This window comes from Tinamus guttatus, unplaced genomic scaffold, assembly GCF_059628265.1.
Source record: "Tinamus guttatus ecotype Peru unplaced genomic scaffold, ASM5962826v1 Tinamus_guttatus_pri_ptg000509l, whole genome shotgun sequence".
Classification (NCBI taxonomy): Eukaryota; Metazoa; Chordata; class Aves; order Tinamiformes; family Tinamidae; genus Tinamus; species Tinamus guttatus.
This window is the reverse complement of record NW_028289043.1, coordinates 181,278-203,015: the sequence shown is the minus strand read 5'-3', so window position 1 is coordinate 203,015 and position 21,738 is coordinate 181,278. Positions and strand designations below refer to the sequence as shown.

At 38.6% G+C, this 21,738-nt stretch overlaps 1 protein-coding gene across 1 annotated transcript in view; it reads right to left on the bottom strand.

Annotated features, from left to right (window-relative positions):
* The window catches only part of ITGA8 (integrin subunit alpha 8), a 98,315-nt gene that overhangs the window by 20,424 nt on the left and 56,153 nt on the right, over positions 1 to 21,738 (bottom strand). The window contains exons 22-27 of the mRNA XM_010224792.2: positions 17,346 to 17,425; positions 14,006 to 14,086; positions 12,696 to 12,801; positions 10,690 to 10,848; positions 6,860 to 6,985; positions 3,721 to 3,834 (exon numbers count right to left, since the gene is read on the bottom strand). Of these exons, the coding sequence (XP_010223094.2) occupies positions 3,721 to 3,834; positions 6,860 to 6,985; positions 10,690 to 10,848; positions 12,696 to 12,801; positions 14,006 to 14,086; positions 17,346 to 17,425 (666 nt within the window). The remainder of the gene's footprint in view (positions 1 to 3,720; positions 3,835 to 6,859; positions 6,986 to 10,689; positions 10,849 to 12,695; positions 12,802 to 14,005; positions 14,087 to 17,345; positions 17,426 to 21,738) is intronic.

The following is a 21,738-nucleotide window of genomic DNA, read 5'->3' as shown; positions in this document are numbered from 1 at the left end:
TCTTGGGAACTAGAAATTTACAGGCTTACTAAGAGCAGATGATGCCCTTTTTAGGAAATTAATTATGTTCTGCAGTCTTTTATGGCAATGGCTACATAACTGTTAATTTGAAAAGGGGCTCTGAAAAGGGAACTGTTTTGAGGTGAGTGGGAGGAAGGCAACCAGATCCTCTATCACACTGTTCCCTCTATCTCTCTTCCCATTAGATAAGTTTGCATGTGAAACAGGGTTTACTTCTTCCAGAAGCTTTTTAGACATAATAGAGAGGATGCCAAAGTTTTCTGAGCATTACTTTTTCTTTTTTTCTTTTTTTCTTTTTAATTGGAAAAACATCCTATTGCTTTAAGCAGAGCTTTCTGAGCTTGCAGTTGACTTTGTGGATATCTGAAGGGAGCAGAAATACTTAAATAGATAAAATTATCACGGTCAAACTGCTGAAACAGATAAAATTATCTAGTTTGATAGTCTGAGTATGTACGGACAGTGGAGTAAGAAAAAAGATGTGTTTGTGGGAGCATTTGCCATGGAGTCTCTGGCACAGGGAGCCATCCCATCCCTGCCCTCAAGCTGGTGCAAGGTCCCACCTCTGCCTTGAGCTCCGTAAGAGAAGCAAGGCACAAGTACAGAAAACAGGGCTTACTAAGGGGAATGAGGTGCCAAAGGGCCTGCAGATCCTGGTGTGGTTGCACACCTGCACTCACTGTGCCGTGACATGCATCTGTGATCCTATGCCACCATCTTTGTCAAGAGGAGAGCAGAGAAGGGTGCTTCAAACCAGATAGATCAAACATCCTCTTGAGCTGCTGCTCTGTCTTGCCACTGGCGGCAGAGTGGTGGACAACCAGCTTTGGTATCTAACTTTAAATGACTAAAATTAAGTAAGATGAGACCCATTTCTCCTGCATTAAACATGTCATAGAATTTCATACTCTGAATCTAATTAGCGAGGCTGACTAACACTCATACTCTAGAAAAAGATTCTATCTTGATTATGAGACACTAAGCAAAGGAGACAATTTCTTCTGTAACTAGTTTTGTGAAATGGCTACACTTCCTCAGTCACAATCAGAAAACTCAGAGAACCACTTTCTATTTCTCGTTTAACATGTTTAACTTTAATCTCTAATTGATAGTTTTGTTACATTTTAAATTGGACTTACAAAAAATCCCAGTCTAACTGAGACTAATTCCCAGACTAATGAGACCAACTGCCAATGAAATAGCTGTAAACAGCTTAAAAACTTGATGTCTAGGATCTATGCAAAGGATTTTATGTGTTTGTTTGCTTGCTTTTTTTTTTTTTCCCCAAGACAAAGCTTTAGCCCTTTACAAAAATAACTGTATCACCAACAGAATGATGAACAGAAAAATGTGGTTGGATCCTGAATGTCACAGGTCTAGTTTTCAATAAGGTAGCTATGTTTTATTTTTGGCTTGGTGAAGAAGGTGGGGAAAGTTGAGCTGTGACACTGCTTGGACACTGCAGTGGTCACAGTTATGGCTAACGGCGCCAGCCAAGGCTAAGGGCTCTCTGGCTGTCTCTGTGGGTTAGAAACAGGGAACTGATTGACTTCTGTTCTGAACTGACTTGGGCTAGCCAGAGTCCAGAGGTCAAAGGTCAAACATCCTTTTACTGGAATTTGATAAAATTGTAATTAGATTTCCCTTTGCATTTTTTTAAAGGCATGTATCTACAGTGAATACAGAGATCCTCATATACTGTATTTTCTGTACAAACTTCTGCAAGACCTCTGCATAAGCTTACCCTAAAAGATCTCCTACCCAGAATTACAAGGATAAAAGTACATCCAAGCTGCCAAGCTTTGGTGCTTAAATTTGAAAAAAAGGCGCTTTTTTCCCACTAGTATATGACACATTGAACAAGCCCAAATGCAGCACACCCAGCCTTGCCTCTGAAAAATATCTGTGGTAGCTGCTAAATATGACTCCTCCTAAAAGCATCATATTTTTATTAAGGCAAGTGAACGGTACATATGAAAACTGACTGTGATCTTGATGGTTCATAGAAAAAAAAGCATATGGACAAATCAAAATTAATTCATTTGATATCTCTAAGTAAGTCCTTTGTCACTGCGCTTGGAAGGAATCATGGCAATCTCTCAAGCATGTACACTCTCTTGTAGGTTTTGGTGGTGATATTAGCTGTTGCAGAAGAAACACAGAATATGATCTTATTTTTGACAGATAGAAAGGACTATTCAAATAATCATTTCAGTACCCACTTGCCCAGTTAAGTACACTAGAAGGGACCCAGGCATCCAAATTCAGACTCATTACTTAGCTATTCACCTGGCTTCCAACATAGGCAAAATACACTTCCAACTACTTCCTCATTTCTCCAGGAAAGCAAGTTAACAGAAGCAGAATTTCTTTTAGCTACATTTACATTTGAAGACAGGGAGAGATTAATTCAAAAGGTGTGAGGAGCTAAATTTAAAACGCCTGTAGTAAGCTGACCATTCTCCATTCTTCTCTTGCAAGGGTCAGAGGCACTATGGGAATAAATCATCTTTCTCCCACAACTACTGAGAACTCAGGAAGGCTCTTGCATTCCAGGCAAAAAGATTGAACGATTCTGAATTACTTGAATAAGGAAGGAGACAATCAATCAGTTTGATCAAGAAAGACTCTGCAATTATTTCCTTGGAACAGCAAACTGAATTGTAAATTTATCAATGTACTGCAAAGTGTTAAAGATATTTATCCAAGCCCAGAGTGCTGATACTCTGTCATCCATCTCTCATGCACAGTACTTTAAAATAGTCTAAGAAAAAAGATACCTTTCAGAGAAGTGCTATGTGAAGCAATGTATGTCTGGAAAGCTGCACATTTCAGATCTCAGTATGTCATGGTATTTTTTTTTTTTTTTTTTCCAAAGACAAATTGCAATATATTTATCTTTTCAATAGCCTACGCATAATTCATAGAGAGGATTTCTTCATCAGGACATCTCAGCAGAACACACTGGCAAATGCATGTAATACTACTGTAAAAAGAGACAAGTCGATGACAAGCAAAAACTATTACAGGCGCATGGCCAGCTGCAGAGATAACAACTCATAGCACAATACTGCTGCCTGATGCACTGTAAATATAATCCTGACAGCAGCAAAGCTGGAAATGCAACTGTTTGCAAGCAGGAGCTCATCCTTTCTGTGGTCTGCACTATCTTTTTTTTTTTTTTTTTTTTTTTGTAGGAGGTCAGAGTTCGACTTCATGTGAATATTATATGCCATATAAGCCTAATTAATAGATAATACTTTTCCCTAAGTTAATGGAGAATGAGTATCAATCAACTTTTAAGCTGGGCACAAAGTGTACACCATCAGCTATCTGGCCCCAAAACAGTTATTTCACCAGGAAACATGTGGATGCAGAGCACATTATGGAAACCTAGTAGAATTTTGACTTGGGCATAAGAAAGTATAGACAAAAGTAGGAAAGGTGCTTAAAAACCACATTTGAATTTTCAGGAAAGATTCAGGACATGAATTTGAGAGATACTAGTAATGAAAGAAGGAGAAGTAAGCAGCATGTACGTGATGTAAATAGGAACTTGTGAGATGTTGTTTTTAAAGTTATGTCAAAAAGCATTTACTTTTGGGCCTTTCACATTTGTCATTTAAACTTTAAATATCTATTTAAAAACAAGAGAGGCAGGGGTCTGTATATATAGAAAGAGATTTTTGACGTTCTTACCTGCAGGAACGTTTCAGCCCATAGCCGGGACCTGATTTTTAACGCTGCACTCTTCCCTCTCTCCAGTTGTCCCACAGTGCAGGAAATCAGGATACACCTCACATTTGTACAGTTCTGTGTACAAAATAAAAGGAAGTCATACCTATGTCTTAAAATCTAAGAAATAACTTACAAAAGCATTTTATTAGCAAACAAATCAACTTTGCCTTGAAGAGTAAAGCCTTTTAAAATCAAAAATTTCAGCTAATAAAATACATGAGTGATCTCATGTGAGATCTATAAAACCAGCAAAGATTCTTTTGTGCCACCAATGAATACAACTAGTTACCTATAAGAATGAAAATAAAAGCAACAAATTTCAACAATTTGTTTTAAAGAACTCTTAAAATGTCCAAGCACTTACCAACCTTTGAAGCATATGCATTTTCTATGTTTGTCATTTCTTCTTTTTCTCTGTGTTTATGTTCTTAAATCTTTCCCCTCTTCTGACTCCCCCAGTTCTTACTGATATTTATGTGATAGCAGCCAGAACAATTGCTAATATGCATTAGTTGCTCTGTTTTAAGCTTGTGGTCCATGAAACATTCCAGATGAGCAGTGATTTTGGCTCATACACAGGACTGAAGGCAAAAGTCAAGCAATGCAAGTCAAAACGATATACTCTGTTAAATACTGCCCAAGAGTGTCAGCGAGAAGGTTAGAAGCTCACTGGAATACACTCAGTGGAACGAGGAGAGTCCCACGGGGTAATCAAAGAAATGATGGGGATGTATGTGTTACAGGAAAGAAGGCAGTTCTCTTAAAGAAATAATTAAAGGTGTGCCATGGTTCTGAAAAATGTATAAATGTACATATACACATGTTTTTCTTTAACTGAATGGTAAAAGGTTGGGAGTTTAATTGAGTCACATTTTTATAAAAAAGTAGACCTTCCTTCCCTCATATTGACCTTCATGAGAGAAAGTCTTGTGACCTTGAAAGCAAAGCAAGCTCTCACAGGTACCTCCCCTAAGGAGAGTGAGAATGGCTGCTCTACCGAGGGTTGCATTTCAGAAACTGTCACGGTGAGGGACATATGGGATCTGGAAACATCCTTAAGAAATCCTGCAACTCTACAGACAGCATTCCCCACAAATCTCTATGTAACAGCTATGTGCTTAATCACTGTTTTCTAAATCCTCCTGAAAATGAAACTGTAAACTTGGAAACTTGCAACTATAAACCTTGTTTAAAACTTTGTTTAAAATGAATATTTCAGAGGATTTGTTTATTTTATTTGTTTATTTTTGTATATTTTTCATATTTAAACTTTCTCTAGCCAGATTTACTTATCCTGCAAGAATGAGAAGGGCTGTCTTTGCTAATCGTTGTGGACAAAAACTTGTATTAACAAAATAAATCATTAGTATGCAAAAAGCCTATTTTTGGCTGACATTTTAGGACTTAAGCATGTACTTCTACTTTTTTTTTAGCAATGGATTTAGCCCTTCCAGAACGTTTTAACATTAGAATTAATGGAACAGAAATCAAATGTTTAATAAACAGTGTAAGTAGAATAAGAGCTTCTTAGAGTATTTTTTTCCTCTCTGTGAAAATCACAGAATGGTTGAGATTGGAAGGGACCTCTAGAGACCATCTCATCCAACCCCCTGCTCCAGCAAGGACACCTAGAGCATGTGGCACAGGGTGGCATCCAGGTGGGTTTGGAAGATCTCCAGAGAAGGAGACTCCACGGCCTCTCTGGGCAGCCTGTTCCAGGGCTCTGTGACCCTCACAGTAAAGAAGTTCTTCCTCACATGGAGATGGAACTTCCCGTGTTTCCATTTGTGCCCATTACCCCTTGTCCTTTTGCTGGCTTTGAGGAAAACAAATATATCTTAAAGCTTCTGACCAAAAAAAGAAAAAATTTGACCAAAATAATTTTTGGACCAATCATTTTCAGAGACAATGTTCACCTTCCATGAATACTTTCACTGAGTCAAAAAATAACATCTTTTGATCTGTAGTACATAATGCTGAAGACATATGGAACTGGGTGACCCACTTCACTGAACAAATGATATATTGGCTTGCTTTCCTGTGTCCATCCTGAACAGAAAGCCCTGCTATACGTGCAGTGATAGGCACTGAACCCAGCCCTATCTCAATTTGTGCTTATCAAAACCATATTATCCTAGAAGACTGCTCATCACAGAGGCCAATTTTATGTTTCTGTGTACTCCGTTGACTAGTGTCTGTCTAGACCAAACAGCTGAAAGATCTCTGACTCATATTTTGAAGTGAGTAATAAGTTGCAGACACAGTATATGGTTATGAACTTGGTAAACCACTCTTAGTTCTTGCTGTAATTTCTGCGTTGGCAGCATATGAGTCATATGACTGATAAAGATAACTGAGACTTAGGCATTACTGAAGAATGGATTAGGTGTTCTGTGGTACAGAACGGCATATCTTCAAGACCTTATGCATTTTTTCTTTAGCCCCAGTGCAGTCACGTCCTTTGCAGGATATTAGGTTGGTAAAAGAATCAGCAGCGATTGTAGTTTGCAACGGGTTCACTTGTGAGTGTGTTCCCCGTAACACTGTGGTAGCAATGTGGAGCATATGGTAAGTATTTACTGTGGGGGAACAAATACACTCCAAAGTACTTGTATGTCAGAGCTATCACTTCACATGAAAATGTTAATTTCAAGTGTGAGCTACTCCTAAGGAAAGGGCCAGATCCCCAGCAGTCGGCTTAACAAGGAGACCTGCATTTCCAAAGCCAAAGAATGAGATTTAGCCAGTGGAGACCATGGCCATAAGAGAGCGATGTGCTATGTGCAGGACAGGGGCCTGTTCCCTAAATCTGCCCTGAAGTGCCCTCAGGGGAGAGTGGGGGTCCATGGGGTCTGTTTGCCCTCAGCCAGGAGCAGGACAGACAGCAGTTTGGCCTGCAAGATCTTTAATGCAAAAATCCATCAAGTGAATCTTTAACCTGTGGCACCATGTTACATAAAATAAACAGTATTTTAAAATGAGAGGTTAAAAAGCAGGTAGAATAACATTAAAACGTCTCTAAATCAGCTGCTATCAAACCAACAGCCTTTTGGACTGAGCTGTATGTGTAGTCCCAGGTCAGAGATTTCAGTAATCTTACCAGCATTTTTGCAGAGTTTTTCCTTTGAGGTTCTGCCACTGCAACCTCCCTTCTCCTGATGTAATGGGGAATTGAGGAATTATGTAAAAAAGCAGCTAGTTCAGGGGTGTCTTCTGGGATAGCAAACTGCAAAGAGAAAAGAAAAAAAAGATTGGTAATGATATATCCTTACAAAGACTCTAACAGATCTGATGCCTACTCAGAAGTCTTGAACTTTGGATTAATGCTGTGTTTTTCAATTTAACAGAATAGCCCTGAGAATATACTGTCTTCCGCTAGGAGCATGATTAGTCCTATCACAGCAAGATATTGCCCAGTTGGAGGAATTGCAGCAGACAACCTTTTTCCATTCTCCGTTTTTCACTGGAGTCAACATCACTGTTGTGCTTGTTTCTGTTAGACACTCGGTGTAAGTTCCTGCTCTCTGTAACAGGATAAATTCAAAGGTGCTGCAATGAAATATGGCATTAGTTCAGATGAGAATATGCCTACGATTTTACCAGCACTGAAAAGGAAAGGAAATTTTTTTGACGCTGAGATCTTCAGTCAAAAGCATTCTACAAAGTGAAATATGTTGCAATTTATTAACTGCCGAAAGACCCTGTAGACAGAAAGGAAATTCTTTTTTTTTTTTCTTGTGCTTAATTATGTTAACCTTGTCTTTCTGCAATGAGGGAACAGGGAACAATTAATGAGCTAGTAAACCTCTCCCTCTCAATGTGATAATATGTGGGAATTCTCCTTCCCGGATTCTTTCACCTGTGTACATCATATTCTTTAATGATGACAAACTAAAAGAACATTATAATGATATGTCTTTTAAAAAGTCCTCATTATATGATGACAAGCGATACTTATATAGAAACTTTTGAATATTAGGCAGAGCTTTTATACATGCTTTTTTCATAGATTCTAGAGCATCAGTATCTTCAGGAGTGAATTATTACAATAAAAGTTCAAAAACAGCATTCAGTGATTAACAGGGAGCATCCTTATCCATGTACATACAGGCTTACTGCTTGACCTGTACTGCAGAAATCTGAAATAACTTGTTTTGTAGCTGAAATACTACTCAAAGAATTTAAATGGAAGATACAGCACGAAAAAGCCAAATATTAGCTCACAATATTCTGCATATATTTGCAAATGCAAAGTAATTCATAAAAAGCTCTGCATTGCAGTGACAATATGTTCCTTAAACAGATAAGGAAATGTGATTCCTGAAGCCATCAATCCTTTTCTTCTAGTCAGGCAATATGCTCTGCTGCAATGAATGATTCCACCAGAAATGTTTTGGAAGAGGCCTGGTGTAAAGGCTGTAGTGCAAGAGGGGCCAGGGACCATTCCAGAGCAGTGCCTTGCGTGGCATTTGTCTCCGCACAGAACTGACAGATGCTGATGAGAGCTCTGCTGCACAGGGAAGAGGTCAGCTACCACATGCCACCCTGCTGGATGTACCTCACCCGTGTCATGGCTTCTAGTTGCTGCTTGGCTGCCTCCTCTGACAGATGTCTCACTCGTGCTGCAGTTCTCTGCTATTCAGAATTTGCTCTGTGTGCCACCCTGTATCAGCTATCGTAGTTGGGAACCAGTGCCTGTCCTGCCAATATTTAGAGACACAGGTCCATAAAACTACTTTTTGGTATTTATCTGGGGAAAAAAAAAATCATGAGCAATACTAGATCAGACCAAAAGTCTATCTAACTTCATGAACACTGCCATTAAGTGGATGTGTAAGCACGTGAGAATAGGACAAGCATGTACGATACTCTATCCTAATAACTTTCAGCTTCCAAATATTTTCAGCTCAGGGACTTCCTGATCTAGACAAAGTTTTTATTCATTTATTCGCTTGCATTGGGTTTCTCTTAGGTGGATTTGCCCAGTTTCCTCTTAAAGACATGTAAACTTTTAACCCTGACTACTTCCTTTGGCAGCAAGTTCTGGACATCTAATACCTGCTGCACAAAACACCACTTCTTTTTGCTTGTTTTGAACCTGGTTCTGTGAGGTTGATTTGATGCTCTGGTTGGTGTGCAGTGAACACGCTGCTCAGTGTGGTGAGACACTGGTCCCCACTCACACTATCCCTGCCATTTGTGAGCCTGCAGGTATCAGGCACAGCTGCCTGTAGACACCTCCTTTGCCTCCCTTCCAACCTTTTGCAAGATTACTGATTTTAATAGCCATTCATGTCCCCAGCCCCCCACAGAAAGCATACGCTATAGGAAAGGATGCAAGTACCTTAAGAGAGCTAGTTCTGAAAGCCAGGAGGAGCCAGACATGGAATGTCCTTGGCCTGCTTTGGAAATCTGAGCCAGGCATCCTGCTGCTTACACAAAACCTAGAGGAAGCTGCCTCTGTATCCTGTTCCCATCTGAAGCAATAGATAACATTATATATTTGACACCTAATTTGTATATTCATGCTGTTCAGTGCCTTGAAAGCTAGATGTGGGAGAGGAAGAGCAAACACAAGAGGCTAAAAAGAAATCACAAAATATATTGCCTGAGAATGTCATCAAGAACTATGGCTCTTTTCCACACAGCCCTCCCTTTCTGACAATAATGCTTCTGTCTCAGCTTAAGTGAAATTTAGAATAGAAAGCAGTAGCTAGGGAGAGAGGGATGCTGAACTCCTTTCCATGTACTTGCAAATACAAATGCAGCAGTGGAGCTTCTTGCTCCTCACCACTTTTGAAAAATAGATGGAAATGGTGTAGAAAAAAAATATGTAGTTCTGAACTTGTTGTGTTTTGGGTATAAAATAGATTTTTTTTATTATTGCTATTTTTAGTTTTCTATTGATCATTTCTTCCTCAGTGGAAACTAAATGAAAGTGCTGAATCCTAATCTCTCTTGGCTTCTTGGATGAAACACAGAAAAATCAGCCATAACAAGTATGGTATAACCTTGTTTTTCTATACTGTTGTAAGTCTATATTGTGATACAAGGTTAAACTAAAGCCTTGTGCTGTAGCAACTGCAGTGATGAGAAATTCCCTTTGCTAGAAAGACACCTCTGTGCTCATCCACTACACTAAGTGTGAGCCCCTTCTGGCATGGATATACAGCAGTTTTAGCAGTTGGATCACAGCTTTCCCACAAGAAAGACTACTGGTTAAACTCGAGATGTGTTGTTTATTCCCAAAGTATCTGGAAGCAGTTACACTGAATAGATTGGATATCTTGGTTTTAATGGGATAATATGTAGCGCTGTGTTTCTCTAAACCTTCTGACTTTGAGCCAAACCCAGCTCATTTGGGGGGATCTGCCAGCACAAACACAGATCTTAAAACAGGCTTTCAGACAACAGCATATCAATACTTCCCCAAGGAGGCAGCTACCAGGCTTCCCCTTGTTTGTGTTTACTCCAAACTTGAGATCTGCAGTTCTGCTATAAAAGAAGAACCATATCCATGGAAAAAAAAACCATAAGGACAGTAAACAGTACTTAGAAATGACACTTTGAAAACCACTGTGGGGAATTGGTTGCTTTTCTTTTCTTTTTGCTGTTGTGATTAAAATAATTAAAGAATCAGGAATTACAGAAGCAGAAAAATGGAATAACCTGTCATGTTGCTGACAAAGCTGTACTTCTTTGGTACAAGCTGTACGAAGAACCAAGTTTATTCTGAGAAGAAGAGTATAGAAGCCAAACATATCGCACAACAGACACAACTGGACATAAATAACTTGCTTCTTCCCCGGGAAAATCACCTGAGGATCACTGGGAACAGTTCCTTACAAGCTCCAACGCATTGTGAAGTGGGAGGCAGAAAAAAATCAAGCAAAGTGCAGAAAGGGATGGAAATGATAGGGAGCGACTTACCTTTATTTGCATTATATTAATAGGAGAGCTCGTTTGACAGTGCAATGGTCCATGTGTCTGAATATGAAGAATGTACAGAAGAAATTCTTCTCTACTGGACACAGGCCAGTTGACATGGAGAATTGTACTGCTGATAGTACTTGGTCCTATATTGTGCAGCTGTCAAACAAATATAATCAGTGTACAGCTTCCAAGGCAGCAAATAATGACAAAAAAACCCACAGCAATCACCACTTTGATATTTTAAAATTCTTAATGTTCACAGCCCTAAAGTGCTTTATGAAAAAGGTATAAATTATTATTCCCATTTTACTGATAGAGAAGCCTATGACAGAACCTCCCTATGCTGTCCAGAAAGCCAGTGGCTTATCTGGGAGGCCAAACTGTTTTGTTTGAATCCATATTTAAAAACTTCTAATTTTCCCAATTTTTCCCATGTATGAAAGACCTGAAATTACCTAAAACCCAAAATAACAGTCCCCAGTCCCCAAAACAAAGCACACTAGCAAAACACACTATGCAAATATGTACAATGTGCTTTAACAGAAAATACTGGAAAATAGCTGCTGAATCTTTGGGGTAGGAAAGAAACACATTTCAAGGTGCAGCAATAGAAAGCTTTTGGCAGACTCTTCAACTATCTTTTTTTGGGTGTGTGTGGTTAACAATACTATTTTCAAAACTGCTCAGTTCAGGTTTCCCCGAAAGGAAAAAAAAAGGTAAGCAGCATTCCCAGAGTAATCTCCTAGGAGATTTTTTTTTCTGGGAATATGAGTAAAAATAAAAATAATAGAGATTAAAAAGATATGGGCTAGTAGTTTTCTTTTATCAGTTTTCAGTTTGGAAACTATCTAATACCCACAGTAACTTTGGATGTGTGCTGACACTGGTAAGACAGCGAAAGAAACAGAAAGGAACAGTGTAGGCACCTTTATTCAAAGTCTCTAGAGATGAAAGGGAGATGGCTTTTTAAAATGTGTAGAACTTTTGTGATTCGTGGGCTTTATTTAGAATCAGGCAAAACCCACTTTCAGTCTTGCATCTTCTGTAAAAGGTTTTGACCAAAGAGGCTTTTAAAGCCCTATAATGATTTATCCTCTCTGACTATTCAAGTATGCTTGAAGTCACTTATATTGCTATACTAACAGTCCAAATGAATGAGATGATAGGAAGATTTACTACAGGTTTTTCAACATAGAGAAATACATTTAGATAAGGAATTTACAAACAATAATTTCTATTTTATATTCTGATTCATTGCAGTTCAGTTTTGCAGAATTTTAACCTTCTGCTGTTGATTAAGTTCAGTAGTATATATTTTTCTAGGTGCTGCTTTGTGAATTATAATCACACGTGAAGTGCTTTGTTTCACCCTCTCAAATACAAGTCATCCATCGAATTCCGAAGACTACCTGTATGCCATATAGTACACTCAGAGCACTTATTTCTAACCTGAAAACCTCTCCTGTTTTTTATTTGTGAATGATCAGCAGAAAAAAAAAACAAAATTAAAAAACACAGGACAAATATGTACACTTCAAAAGAAGTCAAGAGTTATTTTCAACAGAATAATTTCTGGGCAATGAGATAATGTTACATTTATGTATCTACATTTTTCAAGTTAGCTAAACATTAAAGGAAATATATATATTTCCTGTCACAACACTCGTAGCTTTTAATGCAAATTAATTGAAGCCATTGGAACTGCTTGGCATGAACTTTAATGAGCTTCTGTGCACTATTTCTAATTCTGCCAAACATCTAAAGCATTTAGAGATCCCTTAATGACAAAGAGAGACTCCTAGCACAAACTAGTGTCTCTGCCACTAACATGAATAGGTACTGCAGTTATGAACTCCTAGATTAAACATGGACCACTTGCTAAAAAGTCAGCATATTTACATCTTCTGCACTTTATCTAGTTGCAGATAAAGCCAATGACCCAAATTCCTCAGGATTTCAAGAGGAATAGCATCAAGTCCTATAGATACATAAATATTTTTTACCTCATAGATGTGTTCTACTAAAGGACCAATTTCTTCTTCTTTTGTAGGTTCATCTTTGGATTCCCAGTTCTGAAGTGGCAAAACAATTTGTGGAGGGTGAGACACTCTGTAAGAAGAAGAATTAAAATGGTAACTATTGCTAGTCAATCAGCTGTATTACCTTTAGGCAAAATTAACACCGCAGCTGAAAGCTGAACTCTTAAGGACATGTCATTACAAAAGGCATTTAAGGCAGATCCATTTGAATTAGCTGAGGTGAGCAATATGTTTCCATAAAGGCCTACTGAATCTTTATAGAGCACTGAGGGACTGCATTTTAATTTCATACTTCCCCTGAAGGATGGGCCTTTTCTTCCAAGCAAGGAAGTGAGTCTTGCTGTGTTTGCAGGGAGCAATGCCATCTGTCTGGCATTTAGACCACTCTTCCTGATGAGGTATCTGAACAGATGACCCATAGAACTAGAGCAAAGCTATGTAAATGCCGTGCTGAGCGTGGGTAGGGTCCAGGGCTGTAGTCTGAGAAGGGGAGATGGAGGAAATCTGAGATCCCAGACAAAAAGCATCTGGGACAATTACTTGCTTTACAAGAACATCCTGCTGACTCCCTCCATAATGCCAGGACAGGAGACAAGGTCAAAGGTTTTACAGGGTAGTCTGAGATTCTTATCAACCAATTGCATTTTATAGTGTCCTAAACCAAACTGTATGTGAGACTACAGAAAGCTGCAATAACAGACACAGTATCCCCTCTGCCAATGGACAGACACCTGCTTCTGACACGAATGCAAGAACTCCACAGTATGAGCTGATCTAACTTCAGTCACAATCACAGCCATAACCCTCGCTCATCCTCTCTCACAAGGTCTCACTCTGTCCTCTATTAGCACATGCCTTGCCATAAAACATGTGCTGCATCGCTCCAGTAATAAACCCAACAGATTCTGCTTTGGTATTCAGAACTAAGTGCGTAGATGGTTTCACAAACAGACCCACACATCCAAACAGCATTTGAATTAGTGGCATCCGTGGACACTGTTTGAATGCCCAGACAAAAAGTTGTCTCTAGGTGTTATTATTACAGTGTAGGCTTCTCCGTGCTGCGTTTGCACCAACGTCTGTAAGTGGAGTGGGGTCCATGTCGGCAGTCCTGCTTTATGTGACAGGATAAGTACTTTGTAGCTGCATCCTGAGAGACTTCCTATGAGCCCTGGGTGTTCTTGGTGTATAAGATCCTTAAGAGTATGATATGTGGGAAGATTTGCTATGAAACAAATGGTTACTGTTATGAATTGAAATGGCAGCGTACTTACCCTCTAATCTGTACCTGAGCCACAGCACTGATGTTCATATGCAGGTTAACCAAATTGCTGGTGGGGTTGATCTTGTTAGAACTGGAAAAGAAGGACACATGCATTAATTTTCTTTTTTTTTCCTTTTTTTTTTTTTTTTTTTTAGAACTCTACACTGCTATAGATACAGCATTGAGAACACACACTGCCTAGAATTTTGAAGCAGTGCTATTGGACATTGTACAACATGGGGCTTGTTGCTGCAACTCGTCATTCTTGTAGGCCACTGGTATTTGTGTCTGGTATTAATTGAGTTAACTACATGTCTAATAAAATAACCCAAATGCCCAGTAGAGAATCCTGTGCTTGCATATGATGATACAAATTTCTTTACCTCAGAACATCATGTAAATTACCATGTTCAGTTTAGTGATCTGTATGTAACTGAGCATCTGAATAGAATCGAAAGTTGTTTCATGCATTTGAGTAAAAAAAAAATAGCATTAATGGACAGTTTAACAATTGTTTTTATGACTATCCAAGCTTGTGACTTCTGCAAGTTTCTAAAGAAAAAATAACTGAAATAAACTGTTTCTTCTCTTTTGTCACTTTTCTCCCCTTCCCTACCCAGTAGGTCTCTACATTGAAAGTCTAGTGCTCTCATTCATTTTACTCTCTTTTCTTCTTGCAAATCTTTTGTATTCAAAGTTTCCTTCAGTTTAGCAGGCCTATTTGTGTGACTATAGTCCATTTATGCAAAGAAAGGTTTGTCAGTACAAATTTATGGAGATAGTCAAAACAAATATCTAGAGGTTTAGATTTTTTTTTAATTATGGGATTAATGATACTAAATTTGGAGTTTTTTTTTCAAGCATGCCTGGAAGTACTTCCTTGCCCCAAGGAGACTAAATGTCTGTTCCTGTCACAGTTTACTGTTATCACATCTGGGTAACATCAGTCAAATGAAAACATTCAGAGCAGGCCAGCATTCCCAGCAACTGACTCCTGAGGAGTGAAGGGCAATACTGCTTTGATCCAGGCCTTCTGCTTACAGATTGCTAAAACTAGGGGCAGCTCTGATTTGTTCGTAAACTAATGCAGATTCTCCTCAAAATTAGCCAAACTTTTGATGTAACTCTCCACAGTCATTGTTCTGAGAAACAGTCACTTAAAGTTTGCTTTTAGGTATTTTAAAATTTTATGGAGAATCTAATAGATCTAATAAAAGTTTCAGGACAGGCTCCCTCTCCCTGAAGAGTCTACACATGCACAACAAAATCCACAGTCGAAAAGGAATCAGATTTGACGACACTACTCAGCTTCTTGCCATTTCCTGTAAGTGATGAGCCTCATTTCTGCAAATCAAAATTCTTATTTTTCAGCTGATGTCTTAGTGAATTAAAGATCTTAGTGAATTAAAGATCTTACCGTAAAATAACTCTGGCCAACACAAAAATACAGACATGTTCTGTCCTTCCTTCCTTCCTTCCTTCCTTCCTTCCTTCCTTCCTTCCTTCCTTCCTTCCTTCCTTCCTTCCTTCCTTCCTTCCTTCCTTCCTTCCTTCCTTCCTTCCTTCCTTCCTTCCTTCCTTCCTTCCTTCCTTCCTTCCTTCCTTCCTTCCTCCCTCCCTCCCTCCCTCCCTCCCTCTTCTCCCTCCCTCCCTTCCTCCTTTCCTCCCTCCCTCCCTTTCTCCCTCCCTCCCTTCCTCCTTTCTTTCTTTCTGTTTTTGTTCATTTCCTCTTTCAGCCCTAAGGTTTTCTATTTCTGTATCTTTTACAGTTTGTTTTGTTCACTACAGAGGTTAAAATGTATAAGCTGTAGGGCTGCTTGAGAAGGAATGTACAAAGCACTGTGCTTTTAAACGATAAACTCTTTGTCTATGCAAGAGGTTTTACTATTCATCGTTTTGATGCCAGTTTGTGGAAACTGCCCTGCTCTCTTGACAGTCCAATAGATTTTCTTCTGCTATAGTTTACTGAGTCACACTCATGGAGGCAGTATGAGAAGTTGCTCTTTCTTGAGGTTCAAATTTGTATCTCTATATAGCTCTGACACTTTTTCTACTGAAGGAAACTACCCTCAACTCTTCTTAGGTAGAAAGATCTACACATAAAGTTCTCAATCTCCCCAATCTCACAACATGAAAAGGATGGTCAGGAGAGCTTCTAATACACCTTTCAACCTCACAACTATATTGGTTGTCTGACAGCGGTAGAGATGGTGGACCTAAAATAAAGTTATATAGGCTTAAAGCCTACCTAGACACCTGACTTTTGCAGAGTGCCAATTGCTGTGTGTCTACTGCCCTTCCCTAATATATGAGCCTTTCTGCAAATCTTTTCTTTCCAGAGTTACATTCTGAAAACAAGGCTTAAGCATGTTAAGTCTCAGCCATTTACCACAGTGAGCATGAACAAGACCCTCATTAAAAGCCAGACACGAGCAATTAACTCTGTGTGGGGCAAGAAGGGCCCCAGGAGGAGCACTACTGTGTATTTGCTGGGGACAGATGTAGCAGGAGCCCTGTCACCCACTGAAAAGGTCTCGTGTTTGCTCCTGCCTTTACTCTAACTCAGCCACCCTTTTCTGGAGAGTCCTGCAGCCTTTTTGTCCCTGGGGAACTGCCCAGCATAAATTAGAAGAAAATTCCCTGGCTGGCAGTAGTATTTCATCCCTGTAAATGTGAAGTAAACTAATGGAAAAATGAAAAAGATTCACTGAATTGAAACAAAAAGTTTTCTTTCTTCATGTCAGTATCTTTAACGAGATTCCCTATAAAATTTTTGCACTTGACTTTCAGGAAACATCTTCAAATATTCAAGAAGCTATTTTCAGTAAGTTCAAAAATAAATCAGGAGTAAATCTTTCTAAAAGAATAGACAGAAAAAACATTGACTTTTTTTTAAAGTTAACTCAAAAAGGGAGAACTGTGGAGCAGCTTTAGCTGCTCTCCTTTTATTTTTGTCCTTGATGTGAAGAAGTGGCGTATTCTTTTTCAGAGCATAATGTATTTTTAAATACAGCCCCCCATTACAAATGGATCATTGTACGTTTATCCTAAGGTGGAGAACCAAGGGCATACTTGGCAAATGCATGAAAAAACCTCAGAACACTGACCAAATCAGTTAACCTGAATTTTAAAGAAGTAAAATCCTCACTATCATCCTATGGATTACTTATCTGAATCCTATCAGAGCTCTAAACCCCAATTCTACCATCCTCCTGAAGAAAGTTACCATATGAAAGCCCATGAAATAACTACTGACATTGAAGAGTTATGGTGAATTTCTTCTAAATTAAATTCAGCTATTGACAGCAAGTCAGAATTCAGATAACCATATTCTTGATAAAACATCTAACCTTTTTATTTGAAGCTCAAAACTGATGTTGAAATCATCGTTTTCAAAATGCTGAACAGAAAATCTGATACCTGTAGAAAACTGGGAAAGAAACAAAACAACCATTTACCAAAAATGCTAGCAAGACTGGTTAATGTTGCACTTCATGGACTTGTATAAGATACTGTTATTTTTTTAACTCAGTATTTAATAATATTATTTAGTCACCCTTAGGAGAAAATACCATATGGAAAACTTGACTGAGAGAGAAATGATCTAGAGGAAGAGAGAAGCATACATTTGAGAACACAAGGGTGGTCCTTTCTTCATTGCTCTATATTGACAAACCAAAAGAAAATAATAGCTGTCTGCTCTGCTCTTGTCTGCCTCCATCCCTGCCTGCCTTCGTCCAGGTCTTCAGGGCTTCCTGCTCCCTTGGTTGACCTTACCTCCCTGTCTATAACTGACATGAGCTGCATGTTTTAGGTGTCATGGGGCTGAGTGATTGACTATTTTTCTTTTAGAGGCTAGATTGACGCTTTAATTCATTTTTTTCACTGCGGTTCCTTAGAGCCATAGTCCAGTTAAGAGGAATATGACCTCAAAGTTATATTTGCAGTTCCATTTGCCACAGCACGCAGCTTCCAACCTGTGAAGGTAAAGAGTAAGCTAGTAACCTGCCAAACTACAAGAGACAAGGTCTTCCACCAGAGAACCTTGGGAGAGGAGAAGACTTCAAGTCATCAGAGTCTGAGCGTCCCTCCCTCTGATAACTTCCCTTTGCTTTGCAAGAAAAATGTGGAATAAAGCAGAATTCAGAAAATGGAACAGAATTCCAGGGCTACTTAAAGATTGGATATAGACAAACATACGGTGGGGTCTGTAACCCTCTTGCTGGACACAGTTACAGCCTTGGTTTGTAAGTGGTAGGGGAGGAGGGGCAGCTGCCATCTGTCCTCCACATTACCTTGATAAAATTGCGCCCTGATGTTTAAATTAATCCTCTTAATTGCCTGCTTTCAACTGCATGTGTTTTGAATTTGGCAATTTTTGAATTCTGAATTTTGCATTGAAACTGACAGCAAAGTATACAACCTGTAATCTTTCACGACTTCTCTTTCCCCGCTGTATTCCCTGATGGCAGAAATTCCTGCCAGATAACTTGCACATTGTGCTTTCCTCTTTTAAAAGACGGTAACATATATGTGGAGGAACAACCATCCCGAGTAATTCATTCAATGGCATTAGGAAATGAGGACATCAGGGCTTCAATTATGCCAATATTTCAGAGTATTACACATGAAAAAGTATTTTTTTCTAAATAATTTTAATGTACTTTTTTGAAAAAGAAAAAGAAGAAAAAGTTTGCATGGCATGCTCTTCTTGGCATGCTTGGGATAGTGTCAGCAGCAGCAAAGCAGGACACAATAACGTACAGTCTTCTATTAGATACCATGATAAAACACCACTGAAGAGGAAGGATTTTCCTCTGTATTTACACTACTTGCAGAGGCAGTTTTATTGGTCGCTTGGGCAATTTTTCATTTTCAAGTCATTGTTAATTTTTGAAAGAAAAAATCAATTATTTTTCCTTCTTTCTTCACTTGTAGTGATGGATTGCTGAATCTTAATCCATTTGCAGAACTAGAGCTAACCAAGGTGCTTCAACTACTTCCTGTACTGAGGGCAATATTGTCAGCCTAAAAAAAGGCCAAGTTCAATTCTTTGCATTCTGAACATTTTAGCATTGCAACTATAGCTAATCCCTCTTTTTGGAAATAATTTTTTTAGGGCAAAGAGATAATGGTCCTTAAACTGGTCCTTAAACTAATCAGAAATGTAATAGATGACCTGAAATAAAGATGTAAGATAATGTTATGACCACTTTTTGGAGATGATTTTAACAATTGTCTTGATGCTTCACTCACATTTAAAAAACACATAACTTTTTTTTGTATACTTTGAGACAAAAAATTTGAAATGGGGAATTCAAGATTTTTCTTAATGTTTTACTGTACAAATTTGTTTCCATTTCTAGCAGAAAAAAAATCAGTGTACCAAATACACTTTTCATTAGATCTAACAAAGCAGACATGAACTGCATCCCTAACATCTCAGGCTTAATTCCTTATTTAACACTGAAACACACTCCCACTGTAGGACACTAATGAGCTGCAGATGTTGCTTTTGTGTGGACATATGACTTTGCTAATATCAAGTAGCCCTCCACAGCGCTACCAACAAAGGGCCAAGGGTGCTGACCCATGCTTGCTGAAAACCCACTGAGGCCAAGGGAGCTGAATTTGTTTGAACTTGCAGTAAGTTTGGTCTAGTGCTCATTGGACCTCCGTATTTTAGTAAGAGGTTCATCTTATCACACTAGTTTAATTTTAATTATATTTTCCAGGTGAAGTTAGTTTTGCTAAAATTACGTTATTTGCCATATTAGAAACATTAATTTTTGAAATAGTTGACATTTACTACTGATAGTCTCTTAATCTGTTATTATGTTTGTCAACACCAAGGAATATGCTGAAAGATGGCTAATTTCTAATACCAGTATTTCTAATAAAATATCTGACTTGCTAAGGCTGTTCAACAGACAGCACTAGTGGCAGTAAGGATACAGGAAGTTTGTCGGTCTGATCCATTTCAGTGTCATGAATAAGTACTTTGAGCATCTTTCCTGCTCATCTGTGAAATGATATCACAGAGAGCTAGTTTGCATTCTGGGCCGTATGGTATTGTGATTTTCTTTTCCATTTCTTTTTATTCTTCTTTTCTGCAGCACAGGTATCATTACTGAAAAGGTTAAATACTGTTTGTGGGCAATGATTTCATGGCCAAGGATTTTTAAAAAGCCAGAGATCTAGCAATTTTGCTGATAATAATGCATTTTGAAGATGTGAAGTGGCAGACAATTCTGTAGTCCACTGAAGCAGTAATATCCCGTGGGGTACATCACTAACTTCTGACATAAGCTTCAAGCTCAGACACTGATCTTAAAGCCTTACAGAACTCTGGGGATTCAGGGTGCTGAAAAGACATTACAATGACTCAGTAGTTAAGAATTTTAGCAATGTTTGATTTTGACCGAACCTTCCCTTTCCATTCCCTCACAACTTCCACAGAGTCCCTTTCTGAGTGGAATATTTTGAGAATAACTGATCTCCTGCCAGAGTAGAATTGTTTTGCAAAACTGGAAATGGATCAGAGCAGCCTTTCATGATATATGGAATTTGTAGAAAGATCTGGTATTTCACTGTTGGAAGTATGTTTGCCATCACAAATAGCTTTGGAGTGAAAAAGCTGAAATCCTTTCACCTCCACTAACCATCCAGGAGAACTGGTTTCAAAGATAAAATTATGCTTCAAGTTTTCACTCTCTATAACAAAACATTTTTGCCACCTGGCTTTGTGATGCTCTATCTTCATATGCCTTTATATTCAAGCACTGGATTCTTTTGTTATAAGCCAGAATATTCTTAGACATGTTATAAACTCCTTTGTTTTATACTGCCTATTCCATGTGTCTCATCATGAAGTATTTTTCTTAGGTATATTTGATAACCATGCTTTTATGGAAGCCCTAGACTTGATTCTGAAGAAAATCAGGATTAGTTATGATGTGAGAACTCATCAGGACACAGACGAAGGCAGTACCACTTAAGTGGCCACTTAATGGCATCCCCCAAGTCCTCACATCGCTACCAGTTTGGGTCAAGGATGGTGTGGAGACAGGGCTGGGAGTCCACACAGGGCTATAGTCTCATATCTCCACACGCAGACCTCTCCATTGCCTTTGCTTATGGCAATAGGTATACCACAAAGCAAATGCAAATCTGCTTAGTTTGGCATATGATATCAGTGTTTTTGGTGTTTACACTTCCTGTTTTTTTTTTCCTTCTTTCCCAAATGCATGGGGTTGTATTCCCTCCCTACCTCCCTCTCCCAATCATCTGCAATACTTGCCCATTTTTATCTGTTCCTTAATAATTTGCTTCTGCCAAGAAATTAACCATTAGATAAGTCAGGAGATATCTGAACTTGCTACTTTTCTGGTAAGAGGAATTATCTGCAAACTCCAGATATCAAATCTGGAGTTTGTCTAGTGCCTCAGCTCATTGGTACCTCCCATCATTCCATTATGAAACTTCATTCTCCAGAAATGTTTTCACTAACTCTTCGGTTTTAGGAAGAACAAAACAAAAATGTTTACTTCTCTTTTCTACACTCATTGACTCCTATATCCAGTTTGCCATCTTTGTGCAAGGTCTGTCCCAACGAAGTTTATACTCCCACCTTCAAACTTACTGTCTACAGCAGTCAATATGAAATGCAAACAGTGATGCTTTTCAAATAAAAACTACTGTTTATTGTCCATATATGTTCATGTGTTTGACTGTTTCTTTTTC